At 35.3% G+C, this 15,901-nt stretch overlaps 1 protein-coding gene across 4 annotated transcripts in view; it reads right to left on the bottom strand.

Annotated features, from left to right (window-relative positions):
* The window catches only part of SEC24B (SEC24 homolog B, COPII coat complex component), a 93,860-nt gene that overhangs the window by 47,877 nt on the left and 30,082 nt on the right, over window positions 1–15,901 (bottom strand). For 2 of the 4 annotated variants that reach the window (XM_033427772.2, XM_033427773.2), the window contains exons 3-4: window positions 14,135–14,308; window positions 5,109–5,213 (exon numbers count right to left, since the gene is read on the bottom strand). In XM_033427772.2, coding sequence (XP_033283663.1) covers window positions 5,109–5,213; window positions 14,135–14,308 — 279 coding nt within the window. The remainder of the gene's footprint in view (window positions 1–5,108; window positions 5,214–14,134; window positions 14,309–15,901) is intronic. The other 2 variants (XM_004269583.4, XM_033427774.2) reach the window with 1 other exon arrangement.

Here is a 15,901-nt window from a genome sequence, read left to right as displayed (position 1 = left end):
AATACTGAAAACCCTGAAACTAATACTGTTCTTAATGGCATGGATATCTTTTTATGTCCTTCACAGACCTAGGACATGTATTCAATTTCTAAAATTTAAAAAGTATACTAAATATGTATTGAATTTAGTTGAAAGATATTTGTTAAAATAATCACATAGTATATCAGTTAAAGAGAAAGATAGATTTGAACCCTTTTAGGGATTTTCTTTGGCGGGGGGTAGGGGAGTGGTGGAAGAAAAGGGAAGATGCTGATCAAAGAGTACAATCTTCCAGCTATACATGTTCTAGGGATCTGGGGATCTAATGTATAGCATAATGATTATAGTTAACAATACCATATTATATACTTGAATTAAGAAAAAAAAGAAGAATTTTCTGTGGAAGTTAGAGATAAGGCCAATACTGTGCTGTTATCTACAAGAGTTGACTTAATTTGTTCTGTATCAAAATACAACATTACCTTTTAAAATATCCAAGCAAACCATAAACATATCATTATCTTTGACATAGTACCTGGTACTGAATAATTACTATTAGCCTGTGTGAAAGTCAAATAAAAATTGACTAGCACCTTAAAATTCATTATGAAAAAATCAGAAGTTTTTTCCTAACGTCATTTACAAAATATAGCATCAAGCTGTCACATTACGAGAGCCATGGGAGAGAGCTTCCTGTTGTCTTCTGGCCTCTTCCTAACCTGAAAACTCCCGAGAGGAAAGGCACTGGGAGTATGGACAGCAGGTGACAGAACATTAGCTGACAGTGTCTCCCAGGGACTAGGGCTGATACTGATCTCTGATTTTTTACTCTCCCCTTTCACTTTATTTCACTGCTTACTCCCTTTCACTCCCATTTTCAAGTTAGTATTCCTTACTAGTATAGGTATGACAGTACTTGTCTTCAGTACTGAATCTAAAACTAATAAAAGGTCCACTCTAGCACTAACAACTGAAGGAGTGAATACCTGTAACTGAATAAACTTAGTGAGGAATTCAAGATATAACCATTATGGGAACCTGATAGCTTGCTATCTGCTCAAGTTTTCTTTAAGGTTATTCTCCAACAATTCTGAACTTTTAGAAGCTGCCAACAAAACATAAGACTGTCTCTAGTACAAAATCCTATTTTAGTTTCCAAGTGTGCATTTAATGAGGAAACCTTAAAAAGGAGGCCTATTTGTAGCATGTAATTTTAAAAAATATAATTAGATGGTTTAATGTAAAATCAGAACTGAAATCAAAATTTTCTTTTAAAACTGAAAGTTTTAAATAAATATCCGTGTACTTGACTCCTAGATAGACCCGCTGTCAAGGAAACCCTAAGCTTTAATAAATGAAAAGCTAAAATAAGAGGATAGTTACTTTAAATATAACTATAAAGAAGATTATCACTGATTTCCAAACCTGCTTGCTAGTTGATATTTCATTACTGCTTAATAAATTTTTCCAAAATTGGAGAATAATCCACATAAACTAAATACATAAAAATCTCATGATTATAGGGAATGAATACCACTGAAATGCTTAAAAAACAGAGCACTCCAAAATCTCTACTTGACAGATACACTTATATGTAATCTCCGTACCAATTTGAGGCATTCTTTTACCTTTTTACATATGAAAAAAATACTGTAACTGAGCAGGATTTAAAAAATAAAATAAAATTCGTTTTAAAGCTAGATTTTCTTTACATTTTTTTCTTTCCCCTCACTTAGAATGTCCCTTTAATTTGCAATCAACAAAAATAGGACTTTTTTTTTTTTTACAAACCATGAAGAGATAACACCAGGATCCTAGTAAAAATGTCCATAGTCCAGTCATTATTTTGTCGCATAATAAAAAAGGCAAAGGAGGAAGATAACACGTGAGAAATGCCATGGTGACCACTGCCATGTGCCCTTTAGTTCTCACCTATTCCAGGGCTTTGTGTTCTCACTAGGAGATAAAGACTATCCTCTTCACACCTCTCTGCAGACAGACCTCGGTTTGAATCTCCGCTCTGCTACTTAGGAGTTGTGTGACCAGAGACAAATGTTACTGTACATGTTCAGATCGTAGTCAACTCATCTGAAAAATGGAGCCAATTATCTCTGCCTTGCAGGATTGTTGAGAACAAATTGAGATAAAAACATGTTCTCAATGTTAGTAATGACACCTAATTTTTTTTTTTTACGGTACACGGGCCTCTTACTGTTGTGGCCTCTCCCGTTGCGGAGCACAGGCTCCGGACGCGCAGGCTCAGCGGCCATGGCTCACGGGCCCAGCCGCTCTGCGGCATATGGGATCTTCCTGGACCAAGGCACGAACCCGTGTCCCTTGCATTGGCAGGCGGACTCTCAACCACCACGCCACCAGGGAAGCCCACACCTAATTTTTTTTTTTGAGAGATTTTACCATTTGCCAGACACTGTTCTAAGCTCTTTACGAAGAATACCTTCAATCCTCAAAACGACCATATGTAATTGTTACTGTTATTATTCCTCATTTACATATGAGTAAATTGAGACTCAATGAGTTTAAGAAACTTGTCTAAGGTCACAAAGCTAATAAGTGACAAAGTCCGGATTTGAATTTAGAAGAAAAGACACAAAACCCCACAGCTTTTAGCTCTTTAGTGCGGCATCTGGCACACAGCAAGTATTCAAAAATGTTAGGTATTATTAAAATCTAAATGCTGTGAGTTAAGAATTTAGGGATTTTTAATCTGTAATAAATTCAAGAAAAAAGTAGTTAAATAAGATAAGGTGATAGGAGAAAAGCCATTAATGCTAAATCTTTTTGATTTTCCAATTTTTTTTTCTGTCTAAGGAAAAGGGGTTTTTAACCACTGCACCTAATTGTAAGCAGAACAAAAACGGGAGTAATTTAGGCTGACAAATAACATTATGCAAAAAAACACATTTTTGAAATGTGTAAAATAAGGATCATGAGATTAAAAAGTGAGACATATGTAGGATCTGAATAATATATACATTAAATAATAATAATAATTCAGGACCTGGGAGCAATGACCCATCATTAGCAATTACCACACATTACAATCACTTCTTGGTTTCTAAAACACCCTTCTCTACTATACGTACCAGGACTAAAGGAAATGGTTTGTCCCAGGCTTGCAGCAGCCCAAATACAAGATGAGCTAGGAACATCTTATCGAGGACTTAAGGTACTTAAAATAAGTGTTTAAAGATTCATGGGAACATTTAAAAAAGACAGTTTGAAGGAGCTGCTACTGGCCAGGACAAGTTGCTATCAAAATAACTAATGACAGTAATGGATTATTACCCACTGAATAAAATAAGAATCCAGGAGTCAATATGAACCCAAAGCAATCAACAAGGGAGAAGAGAAAGCTCTTCTTCACAATGAAACCTCAACTCATAAATATAGAAGGAATGTTGGAACTAGAAAATCACCAACGAATGTTAAAACTAGTGAGTGACGGTTTAAAAAAAAGAACAGGAAATTTACGTAGTATCATAGAATTTCCCCACAAATCACTTATTAATTTCAATGGAAAAAAGAAGTACCTTTACAGTTGAGAAACCTGGCAGACACCATCTTAATCAAGTGATCAAAGTTAACATCATCAATATGGGGATAAATCAACAACATGTGCCTCGGACACAATGTACTGAGAATACAACATTACTTCAGTGGTAATCTTGCCAAAAAATGCATGATTTGAATCTAATCACAAGTACACACCAGATAACCCCAAACTGAGGGACATTCTACAAAATAACTGGCCTCTATTACTGGCCTCTATTATTCAAAAATGTCAAAGTCAAGAAAGAGAAAGAAAGGTTAAGGGACTGTTCTAGGTTGAAGGAATCTAAACAGAAATGACGACTAAATTCAGTGCATGAACCTGGGCCATGGAAACAGCTATAAAAGATCTTACTGAGACAACTGTTGAGATTTGACTATGGACTGTGTAACAGATATTATTGCAACAGTGCTCAATTTCTTGACAACTGTATTGTGTTTATGTTATGTAAGGCACTGTCCTTACAATCAGGAAATACATACTGGAGTATTTAGAGGTAAAGGTTCATGATATCTCCACCTTCAAATGACGTAGGAAAAAATGTTTATAGAGAGAAGCAACTGCGGCAAAAATGGTAAAGTGTATACGGTAGTTTCTTTCACTCTTCTATAAGATTGAAATTATATAAAATAAAAAATTACCCCAAATTCAGAAAGATAAATGGGTATGTAGATTTTTAAGGTAAGAAAAATTACTCTCCATCTGGAACCCTCTATTTTCAACCCACCACCTCAAATCATGCATAAGGATTTAAATATTTAAAAAATGCAAAGGAAGTGGAAACTTTTAGTTAAGCGGATTGTTTACAGAGCAAATCCTTCCACTCAATTATAAAGATAACAGAAAGAGAATCATGGTCATGTATAATAACCTGAAAGATCATCACTTATTGGTTCAGTCAAACGATTAGAATTAATGGACGAACTGAGTAGCTTAATACTCAACAGTTACACTTATCAAAGGCAGAAAAAGATATTAAACAGCCTGCAACACATAATCGCATGCACAGTTTCTTCACCTAGCATGATGTGAACTACTACTTCATGAAGCAGGAAGATAACTAAAAATTGGGGGTCTTCTAAATATATGACAGAAAAGGCCACAAGGACTTCAGAGGAACAATGTCCTATTTCTCTTTCACTTTTATGAAGTCCACATGATTCATTTTGATTAGACTAAAGTAGCATGCAAAGCAGAAAATAAAACATTCCTAAAAGGAGTCCTAAAAGGGTGTTACAGCAGTCATCAGCCAAAAGCTTCAGTCAGGACTCATTCTTTTGCATGTGGCACGAGAGAAAATGCGCTTCGGAAAGAAGAAAGCACTCTATCTTCGTGAAAAATGCATTACTTACAAAACGGTAGAGGGGTCCAAAGGAGAAAACACAAAACAAATAAACATGCAAAACTCCTCATTTCGAGTGACCCAACCTTCTATAACTGAAACCAAGCTATTGAGCTAAATCTGCAAAGACATTTTTTAAGGACCAGTAAGACTGTGGACATAAAAAGAAAACTCGAGCAGGGAAAGGTCAAAAACTGGTGTAAAGCTAAAGCAGACCTGCTTCCTCATCCTCCTCCTCCTCTTCCTCATCATCGGAAGTGGATGACAAGGGAGTTGGTGCGGAGCTAGCTTGATTATTAACATATTCACCATACTGCATGCCTGTAAAGTGGAAAGCACAAACACAAGAGTCAAACCAACAGGAGAGATGAGAAATAAAATTCTGACATTGCATTAAAAGTGAGAAAGAACTCTGACATTCCGAAGAACACCCCAGCATGCATATTAATATCAGCTAACTTATTATCAAAACCGAAACAAACCGTTAGAAAATCTCTGCGAAGCAGTTTAGTAAAAGCAGCTTTAATATGAACTAATTGGTCTAAGTGTAAAAAAATAAAAAGGACCATGTCTGACACTGTTAATATTTAGGAAACTGCACTGATACTCTCTGAACATTTTACTGAGCTCTGTACATGTTTACCTTCTTTGACCTTGGGGCCCTTGTGGTATACTTCCTTTGGGACTGTGTATTCTTGGTGAGCAGTGATCATTTCTACTGAAATGAATTTATACAGCACACAACACACGTACAGATACTTGGTACCTTCCTTCTGCTAATGCCACCCTGTTGGTAACTCAGTTCTCATAACGGAAAAACAATGACAGTTAAAGGAAAGAACTGTATTGAGCATAGTTCTCTGCTCAGAGTAGACGCTCAAAAAAAAAAAAAGGCTTATTAACTGTGGCCCTACAAGTGAGACAATTACAGAAAAGTAAATTTTCTGAGATGGCCAGTCATCTCAGCATCAGACTAATGCCTACATGTGAGTCTGAAGTAGGTGAATGAGTGTGAGATACAGCAGGAGAAAGCAGAGTCTGTGGAAAAGGCCCAACAACTGGTAACTGTATAGTACTTTCCTTTAAAAAAAAAAAAAGTTGATTGCATATTATTATTTGATTAATCTAGCAAAATCAAGACAAAAAATTAACATCCACAAAATTTCTAAGGGGGAAAATTTTTAAGACTTAACAAAATGCAAACGCTTCATAAATAAAAATAAACATCCTTACAAAGAAAAATCTTATAGCTCAATTTGAAAAAACAGTAACGTAGTGTGGATTTTCAAGAACATTTCACAATATTGGAAGCACAATGAAGCCGTGCCTCACCGAAAAAATCACGTGGTAGACCTCTGATGTTCTCTTCATTGTTTCTTGCAGATGACCTTTTTTTTTTTTTTTTTTTGCGGTACGCAAGCCTCTCACTGCTGTGGCCTCTCCTGCTGCGGAGCACAGGCTCCGGACGCGCAGGCTCAGCGGCCATGGCTCACAGGCCGAGCCACTCCGCGGCATGTGGGATCCTCCTGGACCAGGGCACGAACCCGTGTCCCCTGCGTCGGCAGGCGGACTCTCAACCACTGCGCCAACGGGGAAGCCCCAGATGACCTTTTAAATTAGCATGGAGAAACATAACTCATGCCTATAGTAAGAAAAAAGCTATTAAAGAGTAAAATCTGAACTTAGAAGAGAGCAAAGGTTAAACTGTATATGAATGAAGCTTTGATCCTCATGACTAAAGAAGTCACGGAAAAATCTGATAGCTTTGCTGAAACATGTTTTAAATACAGATAAAATGGCAGTTATCACAAATTCATCTGAGAAAGTAAAAATCAATGTAAAATAAGTTCAGGCAACACAAAAAATAAACTTGGTACCTTGAAAGACCAAATTCAGAGTGGCATGTTCCTCTAATAAAGGCCTAGTTAAAATGAAAATTTGACTAATATTAGACCTTAGGTTAAATATATTAAGTTTATAACAGACATAAGTTAACAGTAAAAAAGATTTTATAGAAAAGAAATTCTTCAATTTAAGAACTTCTTTAAAAACGAAGTACTTTCCCAAAATGCCAATTAGCATTGCATTTTAAAAAGTACACATGTATGTATGTATATAATAAGCAGAAATAAGAGAAAGAAGAAAAAAAAGAAATTACATTTACTGTGCTAAGCTAAGAGAGGCCAAAAAACAGGAAGAAAATCCATTCTTTTCATGACTGAATCATTCTGTAGACTGCTGACTCTAATCAAAGAAGCCAAAGCATAGGGCAAACCTATATGTATTATAAGACAAATATTTTCCTCTTTTTCCAGATTTACTGAATAAAAACAGATAGCACATATTATTGGAAAAATATCCAATGCTTAATTGGAAGCAAATGAGATGGCTATCCAATGATTAAAGAAAAATTTATAGAGCAACTACTTAATGCACTGGAACAAACCTATAAATAACAGAGTAATATTATTTATTACAATATCATTTTAGATTATACAGTGGTTGCCAACTTACTGTATTAACAGAATGTCACACAACATACTTAATTTTACTGTCCTAAAAAAAAGATGCAATACTTTTTGAGAAGTGCCGGAGATGAAAGTATGAAGATTTAAGCTCTTCCCAACTGCGACTCAATATTTAAGGCTCAGAATCTAGCCTTCCTTTGCTCGTTTAAGTAAACTTTGTTAAAAGCTTGGGAATACTAACAGCAGAAGGACATGATATTTTAGTTCATCCACAGAAGAATGGTAAGAGCTCCAGAATAACAATCAATTGACATTTAAATGCCCTGCTCTAGGTTGTATACAGCACACTGTCGAAATGTCCTGGGGTACCTCCCACCCCAGCCATCACCACCAAACAAGGAAGGAATGCCACACCCTCAATTCATTCTGTCTTAAGCAGAGCTTCCAAGGTATGGATCTAGAAAACCAAGAGGCGGGACGCTATTTCACAGACTGAATGACATGATGAAGAGCCTGTTACTGACAGGGCCCCAATATTTTAAAAAAGACATTCTGTTTAAACTACCTATCATTAAAGTACCTTCAGGCCAATTTCTCCAGGAGAGTTGGAGTTGCTTAATAAAAGGCATCTTTACTGTTCCACTGGGAATAAATAAAACTAGTCTTAAGAGAAAACAAACCCCTTGTGGAGGTTAGCTTTTTTAAATTCAAGAGTTCAGACTTTTGAGAAACTGTTACCTTTCCTAATCTGGTCTTCTAACTAGGTACACACACTAGAAGACTTTGCAAGGGTTCCCATGAAAGAAGGCTTTTAAGGGAATCACTCTCCACAGTGCTCTCTTTCCTACATCTTATCCACCTAAGAAAGTACCTGTGTCAAGAACAGACTTTTTCTCACTTTACAAAGGAAACACATTACCTTAACTTATCCTAAATCTTACTAGGAAAGCTTCCTTCTTCTTTAAATGATTGATCAAGGCACCCTAAATCTACAGACTATCTTTTACCTTGCCATACATGCTGCAGTTAAAAATGAAACATATTAGAAATAGGGTTGGCTTTATTAATTCAGAAATAGTGAAAAGTAGGGTGGCGGCAGTAATGATAAATTTATTTAATGATTCTGCATGTGTGAAGGCCCCAACCACTACTGCCAAAGAATCCATTGCTTTTGAAAGAGTCACATGAGAACAAAGCAAAAACAATAAGAAATACTGAACAGACAAGCAGCAGGACATTATGGATAAAGATGGGGTCTCTGGGTTCAATTCCATGTAATACCACTTACTAGCTGTGTGTCCTTGGGCAAAATTACTAACCTCTCTGTTCTTCATTTATATCATCTGTAAGGTGGGGTAATAACTACCTCAAACAGCTGCTGGGAGGATTAAATGAATTCATATATTTTAAATCTTATTAGAATGGTGCCTGAAATATAGTAAATACTATACAAGTATTCACTACTATTACTTTTAGTTATTTATTTATTTTTTTGCGGTACGCGGGCCTCTCACTGTTGTGGCCTCTCCCGTTGCGGCGCACAGGCTCCGGACGCGCAGGCTCAGCGGCCATGGCTCATGGGGCCCAGCCGCTTCGCGGCATGTGGGATCATCCTGGACCGGGGCACGAACCGGCGTCCCCTGCATCGGCAGGCAGACTCTCAACCACTGCGCCACCAGAGAAGCCCACTACTATTACTATTGAACTTTAAAAACATGTTTTTGTATATATTTAATTAAAAACAATTATTTTCAACTATTCTTAATATTTATCCCTAGGACAAGTCATTAGTTAGAAAAAGAACCTTCTACCAACCTGAATAATATTCTTAGTAATACTAGTTCTTTTAAAAATAAGTAGAACATTTTCTAGGCCTACCAGTCTTTTTCAAGAGACACTGGATAAAACTCATAGGTAAAAATTCTACATGTTTTTTTCAGAAGCTATGAGATGTTCAATAAAGTACTTTACAACCTATTTTATCATAAAATATTTATAATGGTTATAATCATTTCATATCCCCTTATACTTTATATAGTACTTAATGCTTTCTACCTCCTTTTAACCAAAAACAAAACAAAACAAAAATTTACTAGCAGGTAAACCTATTAGTACTTAGTAGTATATATATATATATATATATATATGTGTGTGTGTGTGTGTATATATATATATATATAATAAAATACATGGGAGCATTTTTATTATGATATATGATGAAATTAAGAGTTATTTCTAATTTTTATGCTTGATTCCTATTTAAATACTAAAAAAAGCCAAATAACAGAGTTTGATACACACTATGCATATATTTACCACACGAATACAATGCTTTTAATATAATCCTTGCTTCACAAATAGCCTAATATTAGGTACATATTACAATGCTTTATTTCAAATTTGGCAATGAGAAGCAGCATACTGACTCACGGCCTAGTTTTTATAACCTATACTATAAAGAAGAATAATCTCTGACATTTAAATTTGATGCTTTTAGTAATTTGGCTTAGGAGATGTAGGACGCAATTTATTTCTCAGCGGAGTTTATGATACCCCTTGAAACTTTAGGAACACGTTTCTCTGAATTAAAAAATTAAATCAGGCTTTTTAACAAAGAATAAAATTTGTGTCACTGGTTTGAAGATGAGGACTGCCTTTGCCAATTAGGTTATATGCAGATGCCATCCGTGAGATAAATGACTTACATCACAGCTTGAAGTTTTTGATAAAAATAAAAATACATTAAAGTATGTGATATTTTACTGGCAATGATATAATAAAATTCATAATATTTTGAATAATTGCTAACTCAGTAAAACAAACACTGGGTTTGGAAGCAGAAGATCTGCACTTGGTATCCCTTTTGGGAACTTCTATGTCTTTGGGCAAAACACCTAACCTCTCTAAACCTCAGTTTCCTCATCTATAAAATAAAGGTGTAATATGATATGTCTGCTTCACATGATGATCAAGTGAGATAATAAAACTTAAAGGTATTTTAAAATTGTAAACTGCTACATGAAATAATAATGCTACCAACTATCTACAATCTGGAAAATAAAATTCAACCAACAATAAAAATTTCTCACATGTAACTCAGAAGGTTAAAAAACTTTATAGAACAATATTGCTTTAATAAAACCCTTCCAATACCATTCCTATCTACTTTACATGAACAGAGTTTCTCAGTAATCATATATATGCAAATAAAAACTACGAATGAAGTTTTTCTAAAGTTTATTATTCTAATAATGAATCATGCAATTCAGGTACAGAAAGCTATGGTGGGACGGAGGGAAAGCCATTTATCTCAATGAAAGATGTATTTCCAATAAAAGTGTACTTTCTATTAAAAAAAAAACCAAAATTCACGATGTTTATGTTGTTTTGAGCCACTAGATACTGACAATAATTGTATTGATAGAATAATCCAGAAGAAAAAATGTTAATGTTTAGATACTTATGGTTATAGACAATATTTTTAAATTTCAATTATATATAACGTTATTGTAGCAGAAAAGCATGATAGAGTGATAAAAGAGTTTCTAGTTTAAGAATATATTATATTATTACTACATTCAAGGGAAACATTCAAGGGATGTTAAGAAGAAAAAGGAAAAATGTAAACTTTCTAAATGTTAAAGAAGGGCTAATTTCACTTTCTTTCTTTCTTTCTTTTTTTTTTTTAATCTTTTGGCCTCACTACACGGCATGTGGGATCTTAGTTCCCCAACCAGAGATCAAACCTGCAGCCTCTGCACTGGAAGCACAGAATCTTAACCACTGGACTGCCAGGGAAGTCCCTTCACTATCTTTTAAAGTATGACAGGCTTCATTCCAGTGGATACACAGAAAAACATAACATCTTTTTTTAAAAGTCAACATACGCAGTATGTTGAAAATTATATAACTGCAAGTATTTAAACTTTTGGTGAAAAATTTTAGATGTCAATCTAAAAATGTTCAAGTAGTTACAGTTTTTTCGAAAAAATTTTAGGAGATAGATATGCAAGCAAAAATTTGAAGCCTCTCCTGTAAAAACCAGTAAAAAATGCTGAGAGAATAGCTCAGAAAGGGTGCCTTTGAAGCTGGGAATGTCAACTGAAAAAAAAAGCACAACCTAAAAGTTGAGAACTGTGTTATTTGGTGGACTTTCTGAGGACTTCAAGCCTGGAAGACAGCCCCTTAGGCAGCTCTGAGGAATGGCTCTGAAGAGGTAAGGGAGGAGCCGGGACATACAGAGGTTTTGCAAAAAAGACCAGGGAGTTGGAACATCAAAAGATGACCATTAATTAAAGAAAACCAGGTATCTCAAGTCAGTGAACTTAGCACTCTTCTGTGTATGGGAAGATGCAAGAGCCTGGGCTCACTGAAATGATTCCTTTCATAGGTACCATAGCTCTCTAGGGCGGTGTTCTGTTCTTTCCTATCCTGAGTCCCCTCGGGTGCACTGCTGCGGGGTTGGCTGCAGTGGCTCAGGGCTTGGCAGTTTGTCTCCATCCTGAGTTCCCTCGGGGCTCACTGCTGGCGGCAGCTTTGTAGTGGCTTGGTGGCTCAACATTCTTTGCTTTATGGCAGGCAACACTCTTCATCCACAGGAGAAAAAGACTAACCTCTTTTAAGTATCAATACTTTCGTAGTCTTATCAGACCCACAGCATGCCCTACACAGCTGTACCCTGCACACAAGGGGCGTCAGTCCTGTAAACTACAGTTTGCACAACGTACATGGGGCCATAACTCATATGCATCTCTGTGTGTATCCAGATCTACCCAAAGGCAATGAGACCACTAAGTGACCAATCTCCTACTTCAGAAAAAGGAACAATAAAAGCTGCAATTCAAAGGTCTCCAGCATTATCTTTCCTGTTACTTACTCAAGGAGTTTACCTTAGGTAAATCAAGAGTTTAACAGCCAACAAAAACAATAATTCAGCCTCATTTATAGAAAGAGCACAAAATAGAAAGGTTTGAGTTGAAAATCTTTCACTCTGGTGGCTTCCCCTGCGGTCCAGTTAAGATGTTAAGATGCTGTGCTTCCACTGCAGGGGGCACGTGTTCAATCCCTGGGCGGGGAACTAAGATCCCACATGCTGTGTGGTGTGGCCAAAAGAAGAAAGAAAAATCTTTTACTCTGCTATTTACTAATTTATAATCTTGGGCAAGTTACCTAATCTTTGTGAATGTCACTTTTCTCACCTGTAAAACCAAGATAATGTCTACCTAGTAGAATTGGTAAGGGGATTAAATGAGATAATAAATATGAAGTATCTGGCACATTGTAACTGCTCGATAAACGATAGTTCCTTCTCTTTTCACATCTATCTTATTAGTAAGAAAAAGGAAACATAATAATCATAATTATTTAGTGGGAAAGTGGTTTACAAAATGATACAGTAAGATGATAGGATGGTATTTAAACTAAAATGGTCAAAAGAAAAATATAATAGGAAAAAATAAATTAGCGGGGGCAATGTAAAGGGCCAAAACAAGCAGCATATATATCTTAACATCTGGAAGGTAATCATCAATGTAGAGGAAAGACATCACTCATTTAGTTAGGGCTCCTATGTACCCCTAAGTTTCTTCTACTCATGATAAGTACAACTTTCCTACCAGCCCCTCACTTTGAAAGTAAATGCTTATAATAACTAGATTCTATTCCTAATACACCCACTGGCTTGTTGGGAATCAGTGGACACTCTCTGGTGCTGCAGTTGGTTTTCCTAAAAAAAAAAAAACAAATAAGGAAATCTATAATGTATAATCTGATCAAAGGATAGAAAAGCCTCTGTTGACCACAGGAACACTCAGCAGATATAAGCAGTGAGATCAGCCTAAGGATTTATGTTGCTTTTTCAAGTCTCAGAACATAAGAGAGTTCTTCATACTCAAGGTGAGGGGCCGTCACTATATAGTGAATATAGTCCCTAAAATATTACTAATGACTGTGCTAGAAATACAAACCACATTTTCCTAAAAACAGTTATCTCTCATCATATGAAAAATACAGTATATTAACCTGAAACATCAATAGATTTGGAATTTTAGCCAGACAGAGAACAATCAAGAATACAACCAAAAGAAAAGGCAATGTGGGGAAATGGTCAAAACAACACATTTTAGTCACCTGTCACTTATTTAACACACGGAGAATATTAAACAAGCAAACAAATAAACCATATTGTTTGTCAATGATGCAAGAGTGTGGCTTACAATTTCATTTTCATCCTCTCATTCTCAAAAGTGGGTCAAAAGCTACTTTCCATTAATAATAATGACAAGCAAAGAAATCATCAAATAGGATATGGAAATTCACAAAACAAGGAAATCTTGGGTGTTTCATCCCAAAAGAAACTATAATAACCTTTAAAAAATAGAAAATAAATGGCCCATAATGGAGGGATGGAGTAGTAAATTATAATACAATGACATAATGAATTAGCCATGACTATAAAACTGTACAGAGATATATGAAGAACTGCATAATTTAATAAATGTAAAAGCAAAATACAAAATGGTATGTAAACTATGACTGCAATGATATAAAATATAACACAGATTTAACAAAATTCTATAACATAATTATATAAAATCATAAACAGAGACTGGAATATATTAAAAAATAGTGTTTGAATTGAGATTATAAATTACTTTTTCTCATATTTTCCATAAATTATGCTTAATCAGTTTGACTTTTTAAATTCAGCTATTTGAATTACTGTGTGCGTATTTATATGTACAATATATACAGTATAACAAATTTTTCAAATACCTTTCTGCTGTAATAGCTCTGACGGCCGTGCAACTGAGGCCAAAGGCTCAACTGGGCGACTTGCAGCAGGAGGCGTTCTTGTTGACGAGGCTCCTGACAAAACAGCGGATACTACTGGGCTGGACTTGGGAGGCTGAACATTTTGCATTACAGAACAGGACAAAGTATCTGCAACTGAAGACAAGAAACTATTTCATCCACAGCAGTAAGCTTGAAATATATTAAAATACTAACAAAATACAGTTAATCTGAAGTTCTTGTAAGAAACTTCAGCAGCATCACATTTACCTACTATATCTATATCTAGAAAATAATGGGTCCAAAGAAATGATTTTCAAAAAAACTAAAAACTTATTCACTAAATGTTTTTAGAAGTCTTTAATGGCAATTTTCCTAAAACATTTCACAAGCTTCCATACCTTCTTAAACAAAATGAACCCTAAACAGCTTTTCTTTACTAACTAATGATCACTATTATTAATACTAATTATTGTACTGTGCAATGGTACCTTAGATAGATAAGATGAACAGAGGTTATTTGCTTCTGCAGTAATGTGACTCATGAATTATACAGATGTTTCTATTAGCTCAGATCCCATTTTGTATTGTAAACTGCCACTTTTCATTTGCTGTTTCTAATCAGATCCCATATCTCACAGGTAACTAAGTAAGGGCCTGACAGTAACATTAGGTTGGACCTCTGGAATAAAGTACATGTGATTCATAGTTGACCTTTTTGATAGCTCAAACTGCCTGACCTACAGGATCATCTTCAGCCAACCAAGAGATAACTGAAAAACCTATGATGACAACATAAGTGTCCACTGATGGATGAATGGACTTTAAAAATGTGGTGTATATATTTATATATACATGTATGTATATATGTGTATGCATATATCAATACATGCATGTGTGTATGTGTATATATACAGACATATATACAATGGATGAATGGATAAAGAAAATGTGGAAATAAAGAAAACACACACACACAATGGAATATCATTCAGCCATAAAAAAGAAGGAAATCCTGCCATGTGACAACGTGAAGGGACTTTCAGGTTATTACACTAATTGAGACAAATCAGACGAAGACAAATAATGCATGGTGTAATTTATATATGGAATCTAAAAAAGCCGAACTCACAGAAATAGAAAGTTTTGGTTCCCAGAAGCAGGGAAGCAGGGGAAATAGGGAGATACTGGTCAAAGAGTGCAAACTCTCAGTTACAAGATGAGTAGGTTCTGGAGCTCTAATGTATAGCACGGTGACTACAGTTAACAATACTGTTATCATATACTTGGAAGCTGTTCACACAGTAGATATTAAATATTCTCACCATATACACAGAAATGGTAATTATGAGAGATGATGGATGTATTAACTAACCCTACTGTGGGTTACTACTACTACTAACCTTACATTTTGCAATAAATATGTATATCAAATCATCATGTTGCACATCTTAAACTTACACAATAGTATACATACACATACAGACATGTACATATGTGTATATATGTATGACATGTTCATATATATATATGAACAAAGTTAGGTCTAAGACCGAAACAAATGCAAGAATATAGTGACAGAACAAAATGTGATACATTTCCCAATAGTGTACAAATGATATAAATATGAGAATGGAGAAAGAAGGTGGAAGGTAGTCTAAATACGTTAATTGCCACATCATTTTTAGGAAGGACAAACATCATTGTGAGACCGAAAACACAGTCACAATATTTTGCAGTTCCTCTCAT

Source organism: Orcinus orca, chromosome 4 (assembly GCF_937001465.1).
Source record: "Orcinus orca chromosome 4, mOrcOrc1.1, whole genome shotgun sequence".
In the NCBI taxonomy this organism is placed as follows: Eukaryota; Metazoa; Chordata; class Mammalia; order Artiodactyla; family Delphinidae; genus Orcinus; species Orcinus orca.
Note: the sequence above shows the minus strand (reverse complement) of the source record. Positions and strands in the feature narration are given on the sequence as shown.